Here is a 24,301-nt window from a genome sequence, read left to right as displayed (position 1 = left end):
TGACTGCAGATCTATTAGATCAACTTGACATCTTCTATACACCATTATGATATCCATGTGTAACTGCAGATCTATCAGATCAACTTGACATCTTCTATACATCATTATGATATCCATGTGTAACTGCAGATCTATTAGATCAACTTGACATCTTCTATACACCATTATGATATCCACGTAAGACTGCAGATCTATCAGATCAACTTGACATCTTCTATACACCATTATGATATCCATGTGTGACTGCAGATCTATTAGATCAACTTGACATCTTCTATACACCATTATGATATCCACGTGAGACTGCAGATCTATCAGATCAACTTGACATCTTCTATACACCATTATGATATCCACGTGAGACTGCAGGTCTATCAGATCAACTTTACATCTTCTATACATCATTATGATATCCATGTGAGACTGCAGATCTATCAGATCAACTTGACATCTTCTATACACCATTATGATATCCATGTGTGACTGCAGATCTATCAGATCAACTTGACATCTTCTATACACCATTATGATATCCACGTGTGACTGCAGGTCTATTAGATCAACTTGACATCTTCTATACACCATTATGATATCCACGTGTGACTGCAGATCTATCAGATCAACTTGACATCTTCTATACACCATTATGATATCCACGTGAGACTGCAGGTCTATCAGATCAACTTTACATCTTCTATACATCATTATGATATCCATGTGAGACTGCAGATCTATCAGATCAACTTGACATCTTCTATACATCATTATGATATCCATGTGTGACTGCAGATCTATCAGATCAACTTGACATCTTCTATACATCATTATGATATCCATGTGTGACTGCAGATCTATCAGATCAACTTGACATCTTCTATACACCATTATGATATCCATGTGACTGCAGGTCTATCAGATCAACTTGACATCTTCTATACATCATTATGATATCCACGTGAGACTGCAGGTCTATCAGATCAACTTGACATCTTCTATACACCATTATGATATCCATGTGTGACTGCAGGTCTATCAGATCAACTTGACATCTTCTATACACCATTAAGATATCCAGTGAGACTGCAGGTCTATCAGATCAACTTGACATCTTCTATACACCATTATGATATCCATGTGTGACTGCAGATCTATCAGATCAACTTGACATCGTCTATACACCATTATGATATCCACGTGTGACTGCAGGTCTATCAGATCAACTTGACATCTTCTACACATCATTATGATATCCATGTGACTGCAGGTCTATCAGATCAACTTGACATCTTCTATACACCATTATGATATCCATGTGTGACTGCAGATCTATCAGATCAACTTGACATCGTCTATACACCATTATGATATCCATGTGTGACTGCAGGTCTATCAGATCAACTTGACATCTTCTATACACCATTATGATATCCATGTGTGACTGCAGATCTATCAGATCAACTTGACATCTTCTATACACCATTATGATATCCAGTGTGACTGCAGGTCTATCAGATCAACTTGACATCTTCTATACACCATTATGATATCCATGTGTGACTGCAGATCTATCAGATCAACTTGACATCTTCTATACACCATTATGATATCCAGTGAGACTGCAGGTCTATCAGATCAACTTGACATCTTCTATACAGCATTATGATATCCACGTGAGACTGCAGATCTATCAGATCAACTTTACATCTTCTATACATCATTATGATATCCACGTGTGACTGCAGATCTATCAGATCAACTTGACATCTTCTATACATCATTATGATATCCACGTGTGACTGCAGGTCTATCAGATCAACTTGACATCTTCTATACATCATTATGATATCCATGTGTGACTGCAGATCTATCAGATCAACTTGACATCTTCTATACATCATTATGATATCCACGTGAGACTGCAGGTCTATCAGATCAACTTGACATCTTCTATACATCATTATGATATCCACGTGTGACTGCAGATCTATTAGATCAACTTGACATCTTCTATACATCATTATGATATCCACGTGTGACTGCAGGTCTATTAGATCAACTTGACATCTTCTATACATCATTATGATATCCACGTGAGACTGCAGGTCTATCAGATCAACTTGACATCTTCTATACATCATTATGATATCCACGTGTGACTGCAGATCTATTAGATCAACTTGACATCTTCTATACACCATTATGATATCCACGTGAGACTGCAGGTCTATCAGATCAACTTGACATCTTCTATACACCATTATGATATCCACGTGAGACTGCAGGTCTATCAGATCAACTTGACATCTTCTATACATCATTATGATATCCACGTGAGACTGCAGATCTATCAGATCAACTTGACATCTTCTATACAGCATTATGATATCCACGTGAGACTGCAGATCTATCAGATCAACTTGACATCTTCTATACATCATTATGATATCCACGTGAGACTGCAGGTCTATCAGATCAACTTGACATCTTCTATACATCATTATGATATCCACGTGAGACTGCAGATCTATCAGATCAACTTGACATCTTCTATACATCATTATGATATCCACGTGAGACTGCAGATCTATCAGATCAACTTGACATCTTCTATACAGCATTATGATATCCACGTGAGACTGCAGATCTATCAGATCAACTTGACATCTTCTATACACCATTATGATATCCACGTGAGACTGCAGGTCTATCAGATCAACTTGACATCTTCTATACATCATTATGATATCCACGTGTGACTGCAGGTCTATCAGATCAACTTGACATCTTCTATACATCATTATGATATCCACGTGTGACTGCAGGTCTATCAGATCAACTTGACATCTTCTATACATCATTATGATATCCATGTGACTGCAGGTCTATCAGATCAACTTGACATCTTCTATACACCATTATGATATCCACGTGAGACTGCAGATCTATCAGATCAACTTGACATCTTCTATACACCATTATGATATCCACGTGAGACTGCAGATCTATCAGATCAACTTGACATCTTCTATACACCATTATGATATCCACGTGTGACTGCAGGTCTATCAGATTAACTTGACATCTTCTATACACCATTATGATATCCACGTGAGACTGCAGATCTATCAGATCAACTTGACATCTTCTATACACCATTATGATATCCATGTGAGACTGCAGATCTATCAGATCAACTTGACATCTTCTATACATCATTATGATATCCATGTGACTGCAGGTCTATCAGATCAACTTGACATCTTCTATAAACCATTATGATATTCATGTGTGACTGCAGATCTATCAGATCAACTTGACATCTTCTATACACCATTATGATATCCATGTGAGACTGCAGATCTATCAAATCAACTTGACATCTTCTGTACACCATTATGATATCCACGTGTGACTGCAGATCTATCAGATCAACTTGACATCTTCTATACACCATTATGATATTCATGTGTGACTGCAGATCTATCAGATCAACTTGACATCTTCTATACACCATTATGATATCCATGTGAGACTGCAGATCTATCAGATCAACTTGACATCTTCTGTACACCATTATGATATCCACGTGTGACTGCAGATCTATCAGATCAACTTGACATCTTCTATACATCATTATGATATCCATGTGACTGCAGGTCTATCAGATCAACTTGACATCTTCTATACACCATTATGATATCCATGTGTGACTGCAGATCTATCAGATCAACTTGACATCTTCTATACACCATTATGATATCCATGTGTGACTGCAGATCTATCAGATCAACTTGACATCTTCTATACACCATTATGATATCCATGTGTGACTGCAGATCTATCAGATCAACTTGACATCTTCTATACATCATTATGATATCCATGTGTGACTGCAGATCTATCAGATCAACTTGACATCTTCTATACACCATTATGATATCCATGTGTGACTGCAGATCTATCAGATCAACTTGACATCTTCTATACACCATTATGATATCCACGTGTGACTGCAGATCTATCAGATCAACTTGACATCTTCTATACATCATTATGATATCCATGTGTGACTGCAGGTCTATCAGATCAACTTGACATCTTCTGTACACCATTATGATATCCATGTGACTGCAGATCTATCAGATCAACTTGACATCTTCTATACATCATTATGATATTCATGTGTGACTGCAGATCTATCAGATCAACTTGACATCTTCTATACATCATTATGATATCCACGTGTGACTGCAGATCTATCAGATCAACTTGACATCTTCTATACACCATTATGATATCCACGTGTGACTGCAGATCTATCAGATCAACTTGACATCTTCTATACACCATTATGATATCCATGTGTGACTGCAGATCTATCAGATCAACTTGACATCTTCTATACACCATTATGATATCCACGTGTGACTGCAGATCTATCAGATCAACTTGACATCTTCTATACACCATTATGATATCCACGTGAGACTGCAGGTCTATCAGATCAACTTTACATCTTCTATACATCATTATGATATCCACGTGAGACTGCAGGTCTATCAGATCAACTTGACATCTTCTATACATCATTATGATATTCATGTGTGACTGCAGGTCTATCAGATTAACTTGACATCTTCTATACACCATTATGATATCCACGTGTGACTGCAGATCTATCAGATCAACTTGACATCTTCTATACTCCATTATGATATCCACGTGAGACTGCAGGTCTATCAGATCAACTTGACATCTTCTATACACCATTATGATATCCACGTGTGACTGCAGGTCTATCAGATCAACTTGACATCTTCTATACACCATTATGATATCCATGTGTGACTGCAGGTCTATCAGATCAACTTGACATCTTCTATACACCATTATGATATTCATGTGTGACTGCAGATCTATCAGATCAACTTGACATCTTCTATACACCATTATGATATCCACGTGTGACTGCAGGTCTATCAGATCAACTTGACATCTTCTATACACCATTATGATATCCATGTGTGACTGCAGATCTATCAGATCAACTTGACATCTTCTATACACCATTATGATATCCACGTGTGACTGCAGATCTATCAGATCAACTTGACATCTTCTATACATCATTATGATATCCATGTGTGACTGCAGGTCTATCAGATCAACTTGACATCTTCTGTACACCATTATGATATCCATGTGACTGCAGATCTATCAGATCAACTTGACATCTTCTATACATCATTATGATATTCATGTGTGACTGCAGATCTATCAGATCAACTTGACATCTTCTATACATCATTATGATATCCACGTGTGACTGCAGATCTATCAGATCAACTTGACATCTTCTATACACCATTATGATATCCACGTGTGACTGCAGATCTATCAGATCAACTTGACATCTTCTATACACCATTATGATATCCATGTGTGACTGCAGATCTATCAGATCAACTTGACATCTTCTATACACCATTATGATATCCACGTGTGACTGCAGATCTATCAGATCAACTTGACATCTTCTATACACCATTATGATATCCACGTGAGACTGCAGGTCTATCAGATCAACTTTACATCTTCTATACATCATTATGATATCCACGTGAGACTGCAGGTCTATCAGATCAACTTGACATCTTCTATACATCATTATGATATTCATGTGTGACTGCAGGTCTATCAGATTAACTTGACATCTTCTATACACCATTATGATATCCACGTGTGACTGCAGATCTATCAGATCAACTTGACATCTTCTATACACCATTATGATATCCACGTGAGACTGCAGGTCTATCAGATCAACTTGACATCTTCTATACACCATTATGATATCCACGTGTGACTGCAGGTCTATCAGATCAACTTGACATCTTCTATACACCATTATGATATCCATGTGTGACTGCAGGTCTATCAGATCAACTTGACATCTTCTATACACCATTATGATATTCATGTGTGACTGCAGGTCTATCAGATCAACTTGACATCTTCTATACATCATTATGATATCCACGTGTGACTGCAGGTCTATCAGATCAACTTGACATCTTCTATACACCATTATGATATCCACGTGTGACTGCAGATCTATCAGATCAACTTGACATCTTCTATACATCATTATGATATCCATGTGTGACTGCAGGTCTATCAGATCAACTTGACATCTTCTATACATCATTATGATATCCATGTGTGACTGCAGGTCTATCAGATCAACTTGACATCTTCTATACATCATTATGATATCCACGTGTGACTGCAGATCTATCAGATCAACTTGACATCTTCTATACACCATTATGATATCCAGTAAGACTGCAGGTCTATCAGATCAACTTGACATCTTCTATACACCATTATGATATCCACGTGTGACTGCAGATCTATCAGATCAACTTGACATCTTCTATACATCATTATGATATCCAGTGAGACTGCAGATCTATTAGATCAACTTGACATCTTCTATACACCATTATGATATCCAGTGAGACTGCAGGTCTATCAGATCAACTTGACATCTTCTATACATCATTATGATATCCACGTGTGACTGCAGATCTATCAGATCAACTTGACTTCTATACACCATTATGATATCCACGTGTGACTGCAGATCTATCAGATCAACTTGACATCTTCTATACACCATTATGATATCCACGTGTGACTGCAGATCTATCAGATCAACTTGACTTCTATACACCATTATGATATCCACGTGTGACTGCAGATCTATCAGATCAACTTGACATCTTCTATACACCATTATGATATCCACGTGAGACTGCAGGTCTATCAGATCAACTTGACATCTTCTATACACCATTATGATATCCACGTGTGACTGCAGGTCTATCAGATCAACTTGACATCTTCTATACACCATTATGATATCCATGTGTGACTGCAGGTCTATCAGATCAACTTGACATCTTCTATACACCATTATGATATTCATGTGTGACTGCAGGTCTATCAGATCAACTTGACATCTTCTATACACCATTATGATATTCATGTGTGACTGCAGGTCTATCAGATCAACTTGACATCTTCTATACACCATTATGATATCCATGTGTGACTGCAGGTCTATCAGATCAACTTGACATCTTCTATACACCATTATGATATCCATGTGTGACTGCAGGTCTATCAGATCAACTTGACATCTTCTATACACCATTATGATATCCACGTGTGACTGCAGATCTATCAGATCAACTTGACATCTTCTATACACCATTATGATATCCACGTGAGACTGCAGGTCTATCAGATCAACTTGACATCTTCTATACACCATTATGATATCCATGTGTGACTGCAGGTCTATCAGATCAACTTGACATCTTCTATACACCATTATGATATCCATGTGTGACTGCAGGTCTATCAGATCAACTTGACATCTTCTATACACCATTATGATATCCATGTGTGACTGCAGGTCTATCAGATCAACTTGACATCTTCTATACACCATTATGATATCCAGTGAGACTGCAGATCTATCAGATCAACTTGACATCTTCTATACACCATTATGATATCCACGTGAGACTGCAGGTCTATCAGATCAACTTGACATCTTCTATACACCATTATGATATCCACGTGAGACTGCAGGTCTATCAGATCAACTTGACATCTTCTATACATCATTATGATATCCACGTGTGACTGCAGGTCTATCAGATCAACTTGACATCTTCTATACACCATTATGATATCCACGTGTGACTGCAGATCTATCAGATCAACTTGACATCTTCTATACACCATTATGATATCCATGTGTGACTGCAGATCTATTAGATCAACTTGACATCTTCTATACACCATTATGATATCCACGTGTGACTGCAGATCTATCAGATCAACTTGACATCTTCTATACACCATTATGATATCCACGTGTGACTGCAGATCTATCAGATCAACTTGACATCTTCTATAAACCATTATGATATCCATGTGTGACTGCAGATCTATCAGATCAACTTGACATCTTCTATACATCATTATGATATCCATGTGTGACTGCAGATCTATCAGATCAACTTGACATCTTCTATACATCATTATGATATCCACGTGTGACTGCAGATCTATCAGATCAACTTGACATCTTCTATACACCATTATGATATCCACGTGAGACTGCAGGTCTATCAGATCAACTTGACATCTTCTATACATCATTATGATATCCATGTGTGACTGCAGATCTATCAGATCAACTTGACATCTTCTATACATCATTATGATATCCACGTGAGACTGCAGGTCTATCAGATCAACTTGACATCTTCTATACATCATTATGATATCCATGTGACTGCAGGTCTATCAGATCAACTTGACATCTTCTATACACCATTATGATATTGTTACGAATCTCCCTATCCAGGCTCGCTGCAAATGGCACCAAACGACACCACCAACTGTAAGAACTTGACAACTCAGGGCTTGAAAATAACGTAATAGTTTAATGTCAATAAATGACAGCCAATACTGTACAATTGGCAGCACGTAACACAAGACTGTACAAATATCTCTCCGCTGTATCAACTCTTGCACTGGTCTCTCTGTCTCGTCTCGGACTTGTACTGAGCCGTTGTAACGAACTGTAGATCGGAATGTTGTCACCACCGGTCTCTGATACCTTCGCTCTTTATATAGGGTCCCTGCTGGCCTTCTAGAACCGGACAGAACGTCGCTCGACCATTCTGGGTGGTCAGATGACTACATCCCTCGTGACACTCCTGAGCTCGGTTCACGATGTCGATCCTTCTCGAACCATCATGTTGATACTCGTCTCGGCCGATCGTCGTAACTCGTCACGGTTGACCGCTCATCTAGCGCTGGCCTGGGGCGATTTGCGTCGGCTGACTACACACACACACCACCACCCCCATCTGTGCCACCACCAGGTTTATAACACTGCCCCCTCCTTAGATCTGTCCGTCCCGGGCAGATTCAGCTTCACCATAGTACTTGTTGAGTCTGTCGATGTGGACGACCTTCAGTTTGGACCTTGGGCTCTTCTGTATTCGATACACAACATCGTTTATTCTTTTTATCACTCGGTAGGGTCCTTCCCAGTCTTTTTGAAGCTTTGGGGACTTGCCTTTTCGTCTTTGTGGATTGTAAAGCCACACCAGATCGTTCTCCTGAAACCCAGCGGCATTGGCCCGTTTGTCGTACCTTGTCTTCACCTGGTCACTGTTGATCTTGATGTTCCTGCGGGCAAGAGCGTGAGCTTTCTCCATCCGTTTTCGGAGATTTGCGACATAGTCTGTCGAAGAGGCTGGCACATCTCCCGGAATCCCGAATAGCAAATCACATGGTAGTTGCAGCTCTCGGCCGAACAACATCTTTGCTGGAGTGTAACCAGTGGTGCTGTGAATCGATCCTCTATATGCCATAAGGAACATTGGTATATATGTGTCCCAGTCATCTTGACGATCGTCGACGACTTTCGACAGGTGTTGTTCCAGTGTTCGGTTAAATCGTTCTACCATCCCGTCTGACTGGGGGTGAAGAGGGGTTGTGCGTGTCTTCTCGATGCCGAGTACCTGGCACATCTCTTGGAAGATCTTGGATTCGAAGTTTCGGCCCTGGTCGGAGTGTAACTCTATGGGAGCACCGAATCGGCTAATCCAATTTTCTACAAGTGTTTCCGCTATGGTGGTGGCTTCTTGGTTTGGTATCGCATACGCCTCAGGCCACTTAGTAAAATAGTCGATCGCCACTAGAACGTACTTGTTTCCTCTCTGGGACTCAGGAAACGGTCCGGCTACATCGATAGCTATTCTTTCGAAGGGATTACCGACGTTGTATTGCTGCATACGTCCCCTCGTTCTCCTGTGCGGGCCCTTTGCTGCTGCACACGCATCGCACCTTCGGCACCATTCTTCTACATCATCCCGGTAGCCGAACCAGTAAAACCGCTGGCGTACTTTTTCAAAGGTCTTGTTGACACCTAAATGTGACCCACTAGAATTATTATGGATTTCTTGCAACACCTCGGCAACTCTTACTTTAGGCAGCAACAGCTGCAAGCGATTGCTTTCTCCATCTGCGGTTTCCCAGACCCTCTTGAGAACTCCATTGTCAATTGTCAGTGAGTCCCATTGCGCCCAATATGCCTTGGTAGCAGCCCCTTTATCAGAAAGGTGATGCCATTCCGGTCTTTGTCCGTCTTCCTTCATAAGCAGAATGGGAGCCAGATCTTCATCTTTTAACTGGTCTTCTCGGATTCTTTTGTCGGACCATGATCCACAAGCTTGTACTCCAAGACGTTGGCAATCAATGATACCCCTCTTTTCTTCAACCTTGCTGCAGTGTTTGCATTCCATTCTGCAAGGCCGTCGAGACAGCGCGTCAGCATTCTGGTGAGTTTGGCCTTTTCGGTGCTGTGTCTCGAAGTCATAGGTTTGCAAACGTTCAATCCACCTTGCGACTTGTCCTTCAGGATTTTTAAATGACAACAGCCATTGAAGAGCAGCGTGATCTGTCCTAAGGGTGAATTTTTGCCCATATAAGTATTTGTGGAAATGTTGTATGGCATCCACAACTGCCAGTAGCTCACGTCTTGTGACACAGTAGTTTCTCTCGGCTTTCGACAATCTCCGACTAAAGTAAGCTATGACTCTCTCAGTTCCATCTATCTTTTGGGATAAGACAGCGCCTATTCCAGTATTGCTCGCATCGGTGTCAAGTATGAACGTCTCGCCTGGTATCGGGTAGGCCAGAATGGGTGATGAAACAAGAGCCTTTTTAAGTCGCTCAAAGGCCTCCTGGCATTCCGTTGTCCAAATAAAAGGCCGCTTCGGTTCTGTCAGTTGATGAAGGGCGCTACAGAGGCTAGAGAAGTTTGGTACGAAACGTCTGTAGTACGTGCAGAGTCCAAGAAAGCTTCTTAACTCCTGGATATTAGCGGGGATCGGCCATTCATTTACGGCTTCAACTTTATCCGGGTCTGTGCTGACTCCTTCCTTCGACACGATGTGCCCAAGGTACTTGACGCTCCTTCTGAACAAGGAGCACTTCTTTGGATTCAATTTCATGCCAGCGTTTCTGATTCGTTCGAATACTTCCTTCAGGTTTGCGATATGTTCCTCGAAGGTTCTGCCTATGACAATAATGTCATCTAAGTAGACAAGACACGTGGTCCAGTTGAGTCCTCTTAACACATGCTCCATTAGTCTTTCAAAGGTGGCTGGGGCGTTGCAGAGTCCAAAAGGCATTACGGTAAATTGCCAGAGACCATTACCAGCAGAGAAGGCCGTTTTATCTCTGTCCTCGGGGTGTAGTCCCACTTGCCAGTAGCCGCTCTTCAGGTCAAGGGTGGAAAAGATCTGTGACCCAGCAAGTGTATCCAATGTGTCGTCAATCCTAGGAAGCGGGTAGCTGTCCTTGTGTGTGGCGTCATTTAATAATCTATAGTCGACACAAAATCTCGTGGATCCATCTTTCTTCTTTACCAAGACGATTGGTGAACACCATGGACTATTGGATGGTTCAACAACCCCTTGCTGCCTCATCCGTTCTATGATGTCCATAGCTTCTTGGTGTTTTGCTAGCGGCAGGCGACGTGGTTGCTGTCGTATAGGCCTAGTGTTTCCTGTGTCTATTCGATGCTGGATTAGATTTGTCCGCCCAAAGTCCATTTCATCAGATGGCAATATGTCAGAAAACTCTTTGAGGAATTGTTCTGCTTTGGTGTACTGTTCTTTCGACAATATCGTTTTGACTTCTGTCAGAAATTTAGTAACCTGCGGTTCACTGGACTCGAGTCTTTCGACGGGGTTTTCACTGCTACAGTTTCTTATCATCTCAAGAGCATGGCAACCAGCGATAGCGCTACCTTTCCGAAAGTGTTTCTCTACTGTACCGAGGTTCATAATTCTTACGGGTACCATTAGGTCTTTCCCAATCGTGACTAGTGCCTTTCCTACTGCTATCCCGTTGTGGTTGGTGTCCAAGCTTTCTACCAGCGCTGTTCCTGTCGTGGGATAGCCGTCCTCAATTTTCCCCCAAATGATCATTTCAGACTTGGCAGGCAAGGTTGTATTTTCTACCAACTTAATCCTTCTGACTCGGCCATCTTCTTCATTCTCGTCGCCAAGCAAGGGTACTTCGAGGTCTCCACATTGTAAAGTGCCTCCGCCGATATTTAAGGAAAAGCCATATTTCAGCATGAAGTCGAGCCCTATTATGCAGTCATCTGTGACGTCAGCAATCAGGAATTCGTGTTCGAATGACTGATTCCCGATCTCGACTGTTATGTCGATCAGGCCTTTAATGGGCATCAGTTCTCCACTGGCTGTTTTCAACGAGTAGGCTCTAACTGGCGTTTTCTTGCTACTGTCCACTTTATCTGACCGGATGACTGATCGTGAGGCACCAGTGTCTAGGAGGAAGTGATAATTTTGACATCCAATTTTTCCGATGATTTTCAGACTCTTACTCTGTCCTAGCACGGCGACCGGGATGATGGTTGTAGGGGCTCTCATTCTCTGTGTCGCCGGGTTCCGCCCCTTGAAGCCGGCGCGTGCTAGTTTCCCTGGTAGCCCCGGGAACTTGGTCGTGCATACCTTTCTGATCTGTAATGGGTTCCAGTTTGTGGGAATCTTCTAGTGCAGCTTCTTTGTATATGACCGAGTTCACCACAATTCCAGCATCGTACAGGAGCCCTAGGTTGATTTTCTGGTATCTGGTTTGTTCGTCGTTCATCTAGTGCCTCTGTCACCCTTCTCACAAGTTGTTCAAATTCTTCCTCTTTGACTTCCAACTTTCGGCCTTGATGAACGCTCCCAGATGCGTTTTTAGCGGCTTCATATGAGAGAGCGTATACGAGGGCTTCACTGGCCTTACGTCTACCACTAACTCTGGTGGCTTTCTTTAACTCGGGGTCTCGAAGCGCATCAATGAAGGCGTCTGTGGTAATGACTTCCAGAAAATCTTGTGCGGCGGTTGGGTATGCCAGATGTGCGAGTCGTTCGATGTCTGTCTCTAGCTCCTGTAGTGTTTCATCGGGGCGCTGTTGTCTGGTCTTTAGTTGCACACGATATACTTCTTGTAGATGTTCATCCCCGTATCGAAGTTCCATAGCCTGGACAAGGGCGGCGAAGTCTTGCTGGTTCGGTAGAGACTGTAGCAATTCGGAGGCTTTTCCTCTTAGGGATAACACAAGGGCTGTTGCTTTCTCCTCCTCACTGTTCCATTTGTTAACTTTGGCTGCTGCGTCAAATTGCTTCTTGTATACTGACCAGGACACGGAACCATCAAATACGGGGGGCTTCATTTTCCCGGAGACTTCAGGTACAAATGACGTCATATTTGCTTCTGGTACATTTGTGTGCTTGCGTTGGACTTGTATCTTCATTTCGTCGATGGCCTTCTCCACTGCGTCGACCCTCTGATTCATCTGCTCGTCAATGTTGGTGATTCTCTCCTCCACAGCATGTATGCGTTGGTTCATTGCCAATAACTCCGTTTTGATTCCCGAGTTCATTTTGTCTATCTTGTAATTGGTGTTTTCTTGCCCCGAGTTCAGCTGTTCTCGCATAGCTGCCATCTGCTCCTGTATGCTACTGGCGATCTGTCCCTGCATAGCTGCCATATGTCCTTGCATAGCTGCCATTTGTCCCTGTATAGCTGCCATCTGTTCCTGCAAGTCCGGTTCGACTTCAAAAAGATACGTGTCCGGATCTTCTTTTTCCTTCACCAGTTCTTCCCGAAGGCGTGCTTGTAAGGTTTCTTTGTTTCCGCTCATCTTCAGATCTCGATTACGGAGCTCTCGCCTCAGTTCCTTCAAAAGGAGTTGGTCTAGCGTTTTCGTAGTAGCCATTGCAGATCCCACTTCTGACACCAGTTGTTACGAATCTCCCTATCCAGGCTCGCTGCAAATGGCACCAAACGACACCACCAACTGTAAGAACTTGACAACTCAGGGCTTGAAAATAACGTAATAGTTTAATGTCAATAAATAACAGCCAATACTGTACAATTGGCAGCACGTAACACAAGACTGTACAAATATCTCTCCGCTGTATCAACTCTTGCACTGGTCTCTCTGTCTCGTCTCGGACTTGTACTGAGCCGTTGTAACGAACTGTAGATCGGAATGTTGTCACCACCGGTCTCTGATACCTTCGCTCTTTATATAGGGTCCCTGCTGGCCTTCTAGAACCGGACAGAACGTCGCTCGACCATTCTGGGTGGTCAGATGACTACATCCCTCGTGACACTCCTGAGCTCGGTTCACGATGTCGATCCTTCTCGAACCATCATGTTGATACTCGTCTCGGCCGATCGTCGTAACTCGTCACGGTTGACCGCTCATCTAGCGCTGGCCTGGGGCGATTTGCGTCGGCTGACTACACACACACACCACCACCCCCATCTGTGCCACCACCAGGTTTATAACAATATCCACGTGAGACTGCAGGTCTATCAGATCAACTTGACATCGTCTATACACCATTATGATATCCATGTGTGACTGCAGATCTATCAGATCAACTTGACATCGTCTATACACCATTATGATATCCATGTGTGACTGCAGGTCTATCAGATCAACTTGACATCTTCTATACACCATTATGATATCCACGTGAGACTGCAGGTCTATCAGATCAACTTGACATCGTCTATACACCATTATGATATCCATGTGTGACTGCAGATCTATCAGATCAACTTGACATCGTCTATACACCATTATGATATCCATGTGTGACTGCAGGTCTATCAGATCAACTTGACATCTTCTATACACCATTATGATATCCACGTGTGACTGCAGATCTATCAGATCAACTTGACATCTTCTATACATCATTATGATATCCATGTGTGACTGCAGGTCTATCAGATCAACTTGACATCTTCTATACATCATTATGATATCCATGTGTGACTGCAGGTCTATCAGATCAACTTGACATCTTCTATACATCATTATGATATCCACGTGTGACTGCAGATCTATCAGATCAACTTGACATCTTCTATACACCATTATGATATCCAGTGAGACTGCAGGTCTATCAGATCAACTTGACATCTTCTATACACCATTATGATATCCACGTGTGACTGCAGATCTATCAGATCAACTTGACATCTTCTATACATCATTATGATATCCAGTGAGACTGCAGATCTATTAGATCAACTTGACATCTTCTATACACCATTATGATATCCAGTGAGACTGCAGGTCTATCAGATCAACTTGACATCTTCTATACATCATTATGATATCCACGTGTGACTGCAGATCTATCAGATCAACTTGACTTCTATACACCATTATGATATCCACGTGTGACTGCAGATCTATCAGATCAACTTGACATCTTCTATACACCATTATGATATCTACGTGTGACTGCAGATCTATCAGATCAACTTGACTTCTATACACCATTATGATATCCACGTGTGACTGCAGATCTATCAGATCAACTTGACATCTTCTATACACCATTATGATATCCACGTGTGACTGCAGATCTATCAGATCAACTTGACATCTTCTATACACCATTATGATATCCACGTGTGACTGCAGATCTATCAGATCAACTTGACATCTTCTATACACCATTATGATATCCACGTGTGACTGCAGATCTATCAGATCAACTTGACATCTTCTATACACCATTATGATATCCACGTGTGACTGCAGATCTATCAGATCAACTTGACATCTTCTATACACCATTATGATATCCACGTGTGACTGCAGGTCTATCAGATCAACTTGACATCTTCTATACACCATTATGATATCCATGTGTGACTGCAGATCTATCAGATCAACTTGACATCTTCTATACACCATTATGATATCCACGTGTGACTGCAGATCTATCAGATCAACTTGACTTCTATACACCATTATGATATCCACGTGTGACTGCAGATCTATCAGATCAACTTGACATCTTCTATACATCATTATGATATCCACGTGTGACTGCAGATCTATCAGATCAACTTGACATCTTCTATACACCATTATGATATCCACGTGTGACTGCAGATCTATCAGATCAACTTGACATCTTCTATACATCATTATGATATCCACGTGTGACTGCAGGTCTATCAGATCAACTTGACATCTTCTATACATCATTATGATATCCACGTGTGACTGCAGGTCTATCAGATCAACTTGACATCTTCTATACACCATTATGATATCCACGTGTGACTGCAGGTCTATTAGATCAACTTGACATCTTCTATACATCATTATGATATCCAGTGAGACTGCAGGTCTATCAGATCAACTTGACATCTTCTATACACCATTATGATATCCACGTGTGACTGCAGGTCTATCAGATCAACTTGACATCTTCTATACACCATTATGATATCCACGTGTGACTGCAGGTCTATCAGATCAACTTGACATCTTCTATACACCATTATGATATCCATGTGTGACTGCAGGTCTATCAGATCAAGTTGACATCTTGAGTTAAATTAGAACTGACCATTGGTTTCACAACAATACCTTTCTAAAACATCTTAGGTGCACTTCCTATGTAATAGTTTAGCTCTTGAGGTATGAAGGAGGAATAACTCTTGAGGGATTATGGGCACGACAAGGCCTAACTTGTGCCGATGTCCCAAAATATCAGATATCAAATATTTAACTTGCAACTCTTGAAGCCTCTATGTTCTTCCTCCCCGTGGCCTATTCCTACAGTATACAGAACAATTCCTCATTGGTAACGTATAATACTGGAAGTTCGTACAATTAACTTATTTTCTTACTTATTTAGACTTAAATACGTTCAGCGCCGTAGGCGACAAGCTGTCTCCATAAAGATCTGACACTGGCAATGTCTGAAGCCCCTCACTCATGCGGTCCACTGCTCTGAGGTTCTCCATGAAAGTATGGACATTCCATCTCATCATTTTTTTTTACAAAGCTTAAATAAACTAACTTTCTGTCTATCTATCTATCTGTCTTTCTGTCTAGTGAAAAGTGTGTACACGTTATTTCTCCCACACCCATTCTCGAATCAAGTTGAAACTTCGCACAATTATTCATTGGCATAGACAAGACATGAATCAATTAAAAATAGTAACCAATTAGTCAATTAATTACTGGTAATTAATTATTTTGTTTAATACCAACAAGGGAAACAAATCCTCTAGTATTCACAGATATGACTTAATTTGTAGGGTTTAGTCCCCTTAAATAATTGTTAACGCTATTTCTCTCTCACGCATTCTCTGATCAACTTGAGATTTTGAGCAATTATTTATTGTACCTAACAAAACACGAATCAATAAAAAAAATACCTAATTAGTCAATTAATTATTGGTATATATTATTATTTTGTTTGTATCGAATAAGGGAAATAGCTTGTACATTATTGATGCATATAGTTTTAAGGGCGGAATTCTTCCCCTTTATATAAGCCTTTTGTTGTTTTTTATTAAGTATTTTTTAAATAATTTGCTTGTTTTAAAAAAGTCACAAAGGTTTTAATTGCCTGCAATCCCAAAGTTTGTTGCCCTTAGTTTGAGCAGAAATCATGACAGAAAGTTGTTTAGAGACTTTTCTTGAGGAACATAAACAAAACGGGTTCTCGTTTACCCGCAATCACTACATTTGACCTTTGAAGATCAACATCACAATTCACTGCAGTTACCATTCAGTATCACTTAGGATATCGGGAACAAAAAGAAAACGTTATTTGCATGATCCAAGCTTGCACAAGACAAAGCTGACTGACTCTCAGCAGAACCAAGGATTTGGCGGGAGACCCAGTCACCTCTTTGTTGACCTCGACTTCTCTCTTCACGACTTCTAGCAGAGCATATTTGTGATTTTCAGCATACAGCAGTGAGAGTTCGAATGTTTGAGAATGTCATGAAATATTTGGTCTTTCAGCGACGTGTTTCGTATGTGTTGACATTCACCCGTGGCATTCTCCATTGTCGATTTTTCACAGGAACAGATTTATTGGGATAGGCCTCGCCCTTGTAGTTGGTAATGGCTGTCTGACTTGGACAGATTACTCTGGAGATGTCTGGGTTTCTTGTACGGGTGTATTCGATGTACTTAACTAACAAGTAACAAGACCTACACATGGAACAAGTAGAAATAGACTTAAGTCCAAACCGTTATATACTCAAATGACGTTGAATACTGAAAAGGCCACGGTCGAGTCTCTGCCTATGATATCATGTTATCTCTATGAAGTCCTAACACCAACTGCCTAGTGTGCCTCTGTTTACATAAATAATCTCTAACCCAACTAAGTCGTGACGTCGCTAAATGTCACGTTCAAAGTCTCTATACAAACTAAGAATACTAAGTGTCTCACTCTATACAAACTAAGAATACTAAGTGTCTCACTCTATACAAACTAAGAATACTAAGTGTCTCACTCTATACAACACGGTGTCCTTCATGCTTCCTGTGAAAGTCTTATGAATCCCGACATTTAAGTAATGGGAAATAAAACGAATGGTCGTTGTGCTGGCCACATGACACCATCGTTAGCCGCCGTCTCAGTAAAAGACAAACGTATCCACCGTCCCATGAGCCGCATGAAAGTTATTCAACACTGCTTGTTTTTTGTCCAGATTTGATCTGACTGTACTCACACGCTGAGCAAGCACAGCCGCACCTTCTTGTCTCCACTTTGTACAGCGTGGAGAAACCACGTGCTGTTAGGAGGAGGCTGAGGAAGTGTGCCTCATTTACCTGAGGGAGGCATTGATGGTGGGAGGATACGTCCATTAGTTTACCGGAACCCCACTGCTAACCATCAAATTCACAGACCTACATGTCATCTTGGTGTAACAATGTATTTGACTTACTGACAAATGTCTTGACAAATGTCAGCTGTTCACTTGTTGGCATTGCATAAAAATAAAGTGAAAATAATTCTTGATATACGGAGCACGTGCACAGTAAAGTCACGTGAATACTCTCTCTCTCTCACACACACAAACACACACACACTGACACATCTGTTACATGTGAATCATCGCTCATATCTTCTATTGTGATTTGTAGCTCCAGGACTCAAAATAAAGGGAAAAGAAAAACACTATGACCTAAAATAAAATTCGAATAAACACTGCGGCTTCTCTCTACTAGTACCGTTAAAAAGACACGGCTAAGTAGTGTTGTATTATTGACTTATTAGTCATTCATTTATTTACTCAACCGTACTATATTTGTATTGAAATAAGATCGCGTTGATAAAGAAATCATACTATTAAATAAAATTATTTTAAACAATTTGTGGTGAGTAAAACCAAACAATTTACTTCCCTATATAAAAGATGTATAGCCTGTGTACCCCTTGTAATTAATATGGAACATTCCAAAGGAGTGAAAGTTACCATGTCCGGCCCCTTCTCACAAGCACAGTGAGCTCACACACAAGAATTTTTTTTTCCCTTTGCCGAATTTATCTCCCCTTTGGCTCACCCCATTTTGGTTTCTTCTGCTCGTTTCTTGTTCACGTCTGCAAGGTAGAAGGATACTAGAACTGTCTTGTTTTTTTTTTTCGGTTAGACCATTTTTGTGTTATCTGCTGTGATATATTTATTATACATTCTACATTGTTTGTTTACATGTCGTGGGTCATCCCGGAAACCAAGCGTGTGCTTATTAAATATCGATACTAATTATCATCAGAGTGGGATAAACATAGCGCCGAGTGTTTTCTACTCTAGTTGCTGTTTCTAAATATAGTAACAGGAGTTTTTTAGGCAGGAAAAGATCACAAGCGAGACTCGAGTTCCTGCTGCCGTTTTTCTTATTCATAAAGGAAATATTTCATTGGAATTTAATCATAGTCTATTAACAGCCGGGCTAGAGAGGCCGATTAGAAAAGACCGATTCAGAATAGTGCCATTCACCAGACTCGGATTTCTGATTGATTGTTGTGTTGGTGCTGGCCTCAGGTCAAAAATAAAAAAATCAAAATGTCCAACTACTACAAGACGAAGACCATACGCACCTACGTTTCTGACGGCACTGGAGCTCCTAAAGTCCAGACCAAAACGGTCACCATCGGGGGCCCTGGAGGTAGCAGCATCGGGTTCACCCCGTCTTCGGACTTCGGCGACTTTGGCAACTTCGGCTCAAGGGGCTTTGATGATTTTGGAGGTCAGTTTAAAATTGATTTCGGAGACAGCTTTGGGGGCAAAGGCTTTGGATTTGATATCGGGAATAAGGGCGGGTCTAGACCTTCTGGGGGTGGTAGCCGAAGCTACGTCATCGGCGGCGGAGATGCTGACCCTGGAAGAAGAACGGGAGGCTCCACCATAAAAGTGGTTGCCCCTCCGACTGACCCTGACCCTCAACCCAAGCTGGCAGGCCGCCCCACTAGAGTTCTGAAGAAAAATCCGTTTGTCGGTCTCAAGTTTCAAAACCCCGACGAGATTAGAGCCCAGTGTTTGCGAGAAGGAATTCTTTTTGAGGACCCTGAGTTCCCCTGTGTGGACTCGTCCATTTTTTTCAGCAGGTCACCGCCACGACCCTTTGAATGGAAACGCCCACACGTAAGTTGATTATAATGATTCATTGACCTTAACATTGTTGTTGTACTTCATATACACGAGACCTAAATACCGTAGCAGACGACAAAACGAGTGACAGGGACTGTTTGTTTTAGGATCCTTTTTTTTTTTAAACTTTTACTACACTGAACAAACGTTATATTAGACTACTAGTTAAGACCAAGTATTTCTGTTTCTTTGTTTTTTTTTTTTTAAAGGGGGGGGGGGGCGGGAGACAAATGTAACTGGGGTATGGGTGGCGTGTAGTATACATTTAATCTAATTTAAAGACACCAAAAAAAAATCATTAATCTAGCAAAATCCTAAATTTTTAGCATGATAGCCAATGTCTAAAAGCAGTACAATCTGTGGTCTAAGCGATCGATATGTCGGTACAAATCGTAGAACTAGACTGTTTAAAACATTCTCTTTGTTCTAGACTATTATTGAGAAGTATTTTTCCTTATTTTTAGTGAGTGCAATAATAAATAATAGAGTAGGACTACTTTAATGGAATGAGGCTGCTCCGAGTTGGGAGAAGATTTGGGACTGGGAAAGACAGAGAGAAAAAGAGAGGAATTAGAGAAAGGGGAGGCTTAGAGAGGAGGAAAGAGACAGGAGAAAAAGAGGAGAGTGTCAGGGTTATGTTAAGGCCTTAGCTCGTTTGCCCGGGCCCCTGACATTTAACCAGGCACCTTCGTGCTTACAATAAATAAATGACTCACTGGTAACAATGTAAATATTTAATGATATAAATATAAGTATGATGACAAACTAATGGAGTAATGACATTGAACATTTTAAGACTGTGAATTTATTAATTAAATAATAATTCTACCCCTTGCTGTCCCACAACGTACACATTAATGTTCGAAAACACAACACACTCTGACACTGCTGTCTTTAGTCACCAGCGTAGACTTCCAATCCCAAGCTAACTCCCTGTAAAGACAAAGTAAAGACAAACTAGAAAGGTCTAGTAGACTATCACTATGGCATCGAAACAACTGCGAAACGCAGTTATGCCTTAGATACTCACCCTAAACAGGGGAACACAGAAAAATCTCAACAAACGTTACACCAGCAGAACAAAAACACTCCATTAACTTACAAGCAAGGCAACAAAAAGAAAGTGCGTTCAAAAATAGTGCACTTAATACACATTGGTGCTAGAATGCCATAATCTACGCACCGACAGAGAGATAGTGACAGTGGAGCTGAGAAAGATGAAGAGATAGGAAGTCAGAAAAAGAGGAAAATAGAGAGAGAGAGAGAGAGAGAAGATGAGAAAGAGAGATTAGGAGAGAGAGACAAAAGGGGCGAAGAGAGGGGAGAAAAGAGTGATAGAAAAGAGAGAGAGAGCGCGAGGGAGAGAGGGGTAGTGAGAGAGCTATGAGATCAAATGATGAGCTACAAATAAACTAGTTTTGTCTTGCACGTCTGACACTCTAAGTGTCCCTGTTGTTTCCTAACTTGTATCATGGATTGAAAGTCTATCAGAAGAAACCGACGTCAATTTCCTGCACCGATTCTAGCAACTTCTTCTAAGCAATTTGACACAGCACCAGTTCATCCCCACCGCCCTCCTAATTTAGTACATTCCAACCTGACATCCGACTACTGAAACTTTCCCTCCAGTTCCTGATGTACAGTACTTAAGTATGAGTGTATGTAAAAAAGGGGGGGGGGATGTTCCTCTTGGCATCTTTCTGGAGTAATTGGACTACACGAGTGCTTTCCCTTTAGCTGCCAATACATGAAAGAGGAAAGAAAATTAAGAGAAAAAAAAAAGGAAAGAGAAAGGTGTTTGAAAAGGTGTTTGTAATTCCTGCTCGATGTCAAGGTAAAACAGATGATCTACTCCGACATTTTGACCAAGTAGAAATAAGTAACTTTCAAACTCCCTCGTTTGTTTCAACCCGTGATGTTGTTTATGTTTCCATTTCGACAAGGGCAAGGGAGGGAAGACAGAGCATCCTCACATTTTAGCCTCACTGAAGAAACTATTACGATGGACAGGCCATTACGTTGGTAGGTCATTATGCTGGACAGGCCATTACGTTGGTAGGTCATTATGCTGGATTGTTCATTACTTTGGTAGGTCATTATGCTGGACAGGACTTTACGTTGGTAGGTCATTATGCTGGACAGGCCTTTACGTTGGTAGGTCATTACGATGGACAGGCCTTTACGTTGGTAGGTCATTATGCTGGACAGGCCTTTACGTTGGTAGGTCATTACGATGGACAGGCCTTTACGTTGGTAGGTCATTATGCTGGACAGGCCTTTACGTTGGTAGGTCATTACGATGGACAGGCCTTTACGTTGGTAGGTCATTATGCTGGACAGGCCTTTACGTTGGTAGGTCATTACGATGGACAGGCCTTTACGTTGGTAGGTCATTATGCTGGACAGGCCTTTACGTTGGTAGGTCATTATGCTGGACAGGCCTTTACCTTGGTAGGTCATTATGCTGGACAGGCCTTTACGTTGGTAGGTCATTATGCTGGACAGGCCTTTACGTTGGTAGGTCATTATGCTGGACAGGCCTTTACGTTGGTAGGTCATTACGATGGACAGGCCTTTACGTTGGTAGGTCATTATGCTGGATAGGCCTTTACGTTGGTAGGTCATTACGATGGACAGGCCTTTACGCTGGTAGGTCATTATGCTGGACAGGCCTTTACGTTGGTAGGTCATTATGCTGGACAGGCCTTTACCTTGGTAGGTCATTATGCTGGACAGGCCTTTACGTTGGTAGGTCATTATGCTGGACAGGCCTTTACGTTGGTAGGTCATTATGCTGGACAGGCCTTTACGTTGGTAGGTCATTATGCTGGATTGTCCATTACGTTGGTAGGTCATTATGCTGGACAGGCCATTACGTTGGTAGGTCATTATGCTGGATTGTTCATTACTTTGGTAGGTCATTATGCTGGACAGGCCTTTACGTTGGTAGGTCATTATGCTGGACAGGCCTTTACGTTGGTAGGTCATTACGATGGACAGGCCTTTACGTTGGTAGGTCATTATGCTGGATAGGCCTTTACGTTGGTAGGTCATTACGATGGACAGGCCTTTACGTTGGTAGGTCATTATGCTGGACAGGCCTTTACCTTGGTAGGTCATTATGCTGGACAGGCCTTTACGTTGGTAGGTCATTATGCTGGACAGGCCTTTACGTTGGTAGGTCATTATGCTGGACAGGCCTTTACGTTGGTAGGTCATTATGCTGGACAGGCCTTTACGTTGGTAGGTCATTATGCTGGACAGGCCTTTACGTTGGTAGGCCATTATGCTGGACAAATCATCACGTTGCTGGATGATACGAAGAGGGATGTTTGTTTTGTTTGTTTTACATGTTTCGGATGTTCCTTCAGAGTTGAAGATAATTACTTCCTAGTGCAAACCTCCCGCAGGAAGACGGGGTATGGGAGCGGGCAGGGTTTGAACCCTGGACATCAATAAATCTGAACGACAGTCCAGCGCGCAAACCGCACGACCAGGCAGCCAGCCTGATGTAGTCATTTAGTAGATGTCTTAATAAACATATTATTTACCAGGTGCCGAAGAGAGGTGTAGTCATTTTGTAAGTGCTGAGAAGAGATGTAGTCATTTACAATGTGTCTAACAGAGAAGTAGTCTCTAGTGATAAGACTTGTTGAGGTTTACTCTGTAATACAGTAATAGTTTG

The 24,301-nt window shown here is 41.4% G+C and overlaps 1 protein-coding gene and 1 long non-coding RNA gene across 13 annotated transcripts in view; one reads left to right on the top strand and one right to left on the bottom strand.

Annotated features, from left to right (window-relative positions):
- LOC106056965 (calpain-B-like) overlaps positions 1-24,301 on the top strand; it is a 119,942-nt gene that overhangs the window by 28,429 nt on the left and 67,212 nt on the right. For 6 of the 12 annotated variants that reach the window (XM_056024808.1, XM_056024807.1, XM_056024803.1 and 3 more), the window contains exon 1: positions 19,538-20,610. The exons of 1 other annotated variant lie outside the window; for it this stretch is intronic. In XM_056024808.1, coding sequence (XP_055880783.1) covers positions 20,032-20,610 — 579 coding nt within the window. In that variant the 5' untranslated portion in view covers positions 19,538-20,031. Of the gene's footprint in view, positions 1-19,531; positions 20,611-24,301 lie in introns of those variants that run through there. 5 more of the 12 variants (XM_056024804.1, XM_056024802.1, XM_056024811.1 and 2 more) reach the window with 3 other exon arrangements.
- Positions 21,336-22,159, bottom strand: LOC129925299 (uncharacterized). The gene is made up of 2 exons (XR_008777095.1): positions 21,647-22,159; positions 21,336-21,549 (listed from the first exon to the last, which is right to left on the bottom strand). It is a non-coding gene; the product is annotated as an uncharacterized LOC129925299 (long non-coding RNA).

Source organism: Biomphalaria glabrata, chromosome 3 (genome assembly GCF_947242115.1).
Source record: "Biomphalaria glabrata chromosome 3, xgBioGlab47.1, whole genome shotgun sequence".
Classification (NCBI taxonomy): domain Eukaryota; kingdom Metazoa; phylum Mollusca; class Gastropoda; family Planorbidae; genus Biomphalaria; species Biomphalaria glabrata.
The sequence above is the reverse complement of the archived record's forward strand: the minus strand, read 5'-3'. Positions and strand labels throughout refer to the sequence as shown.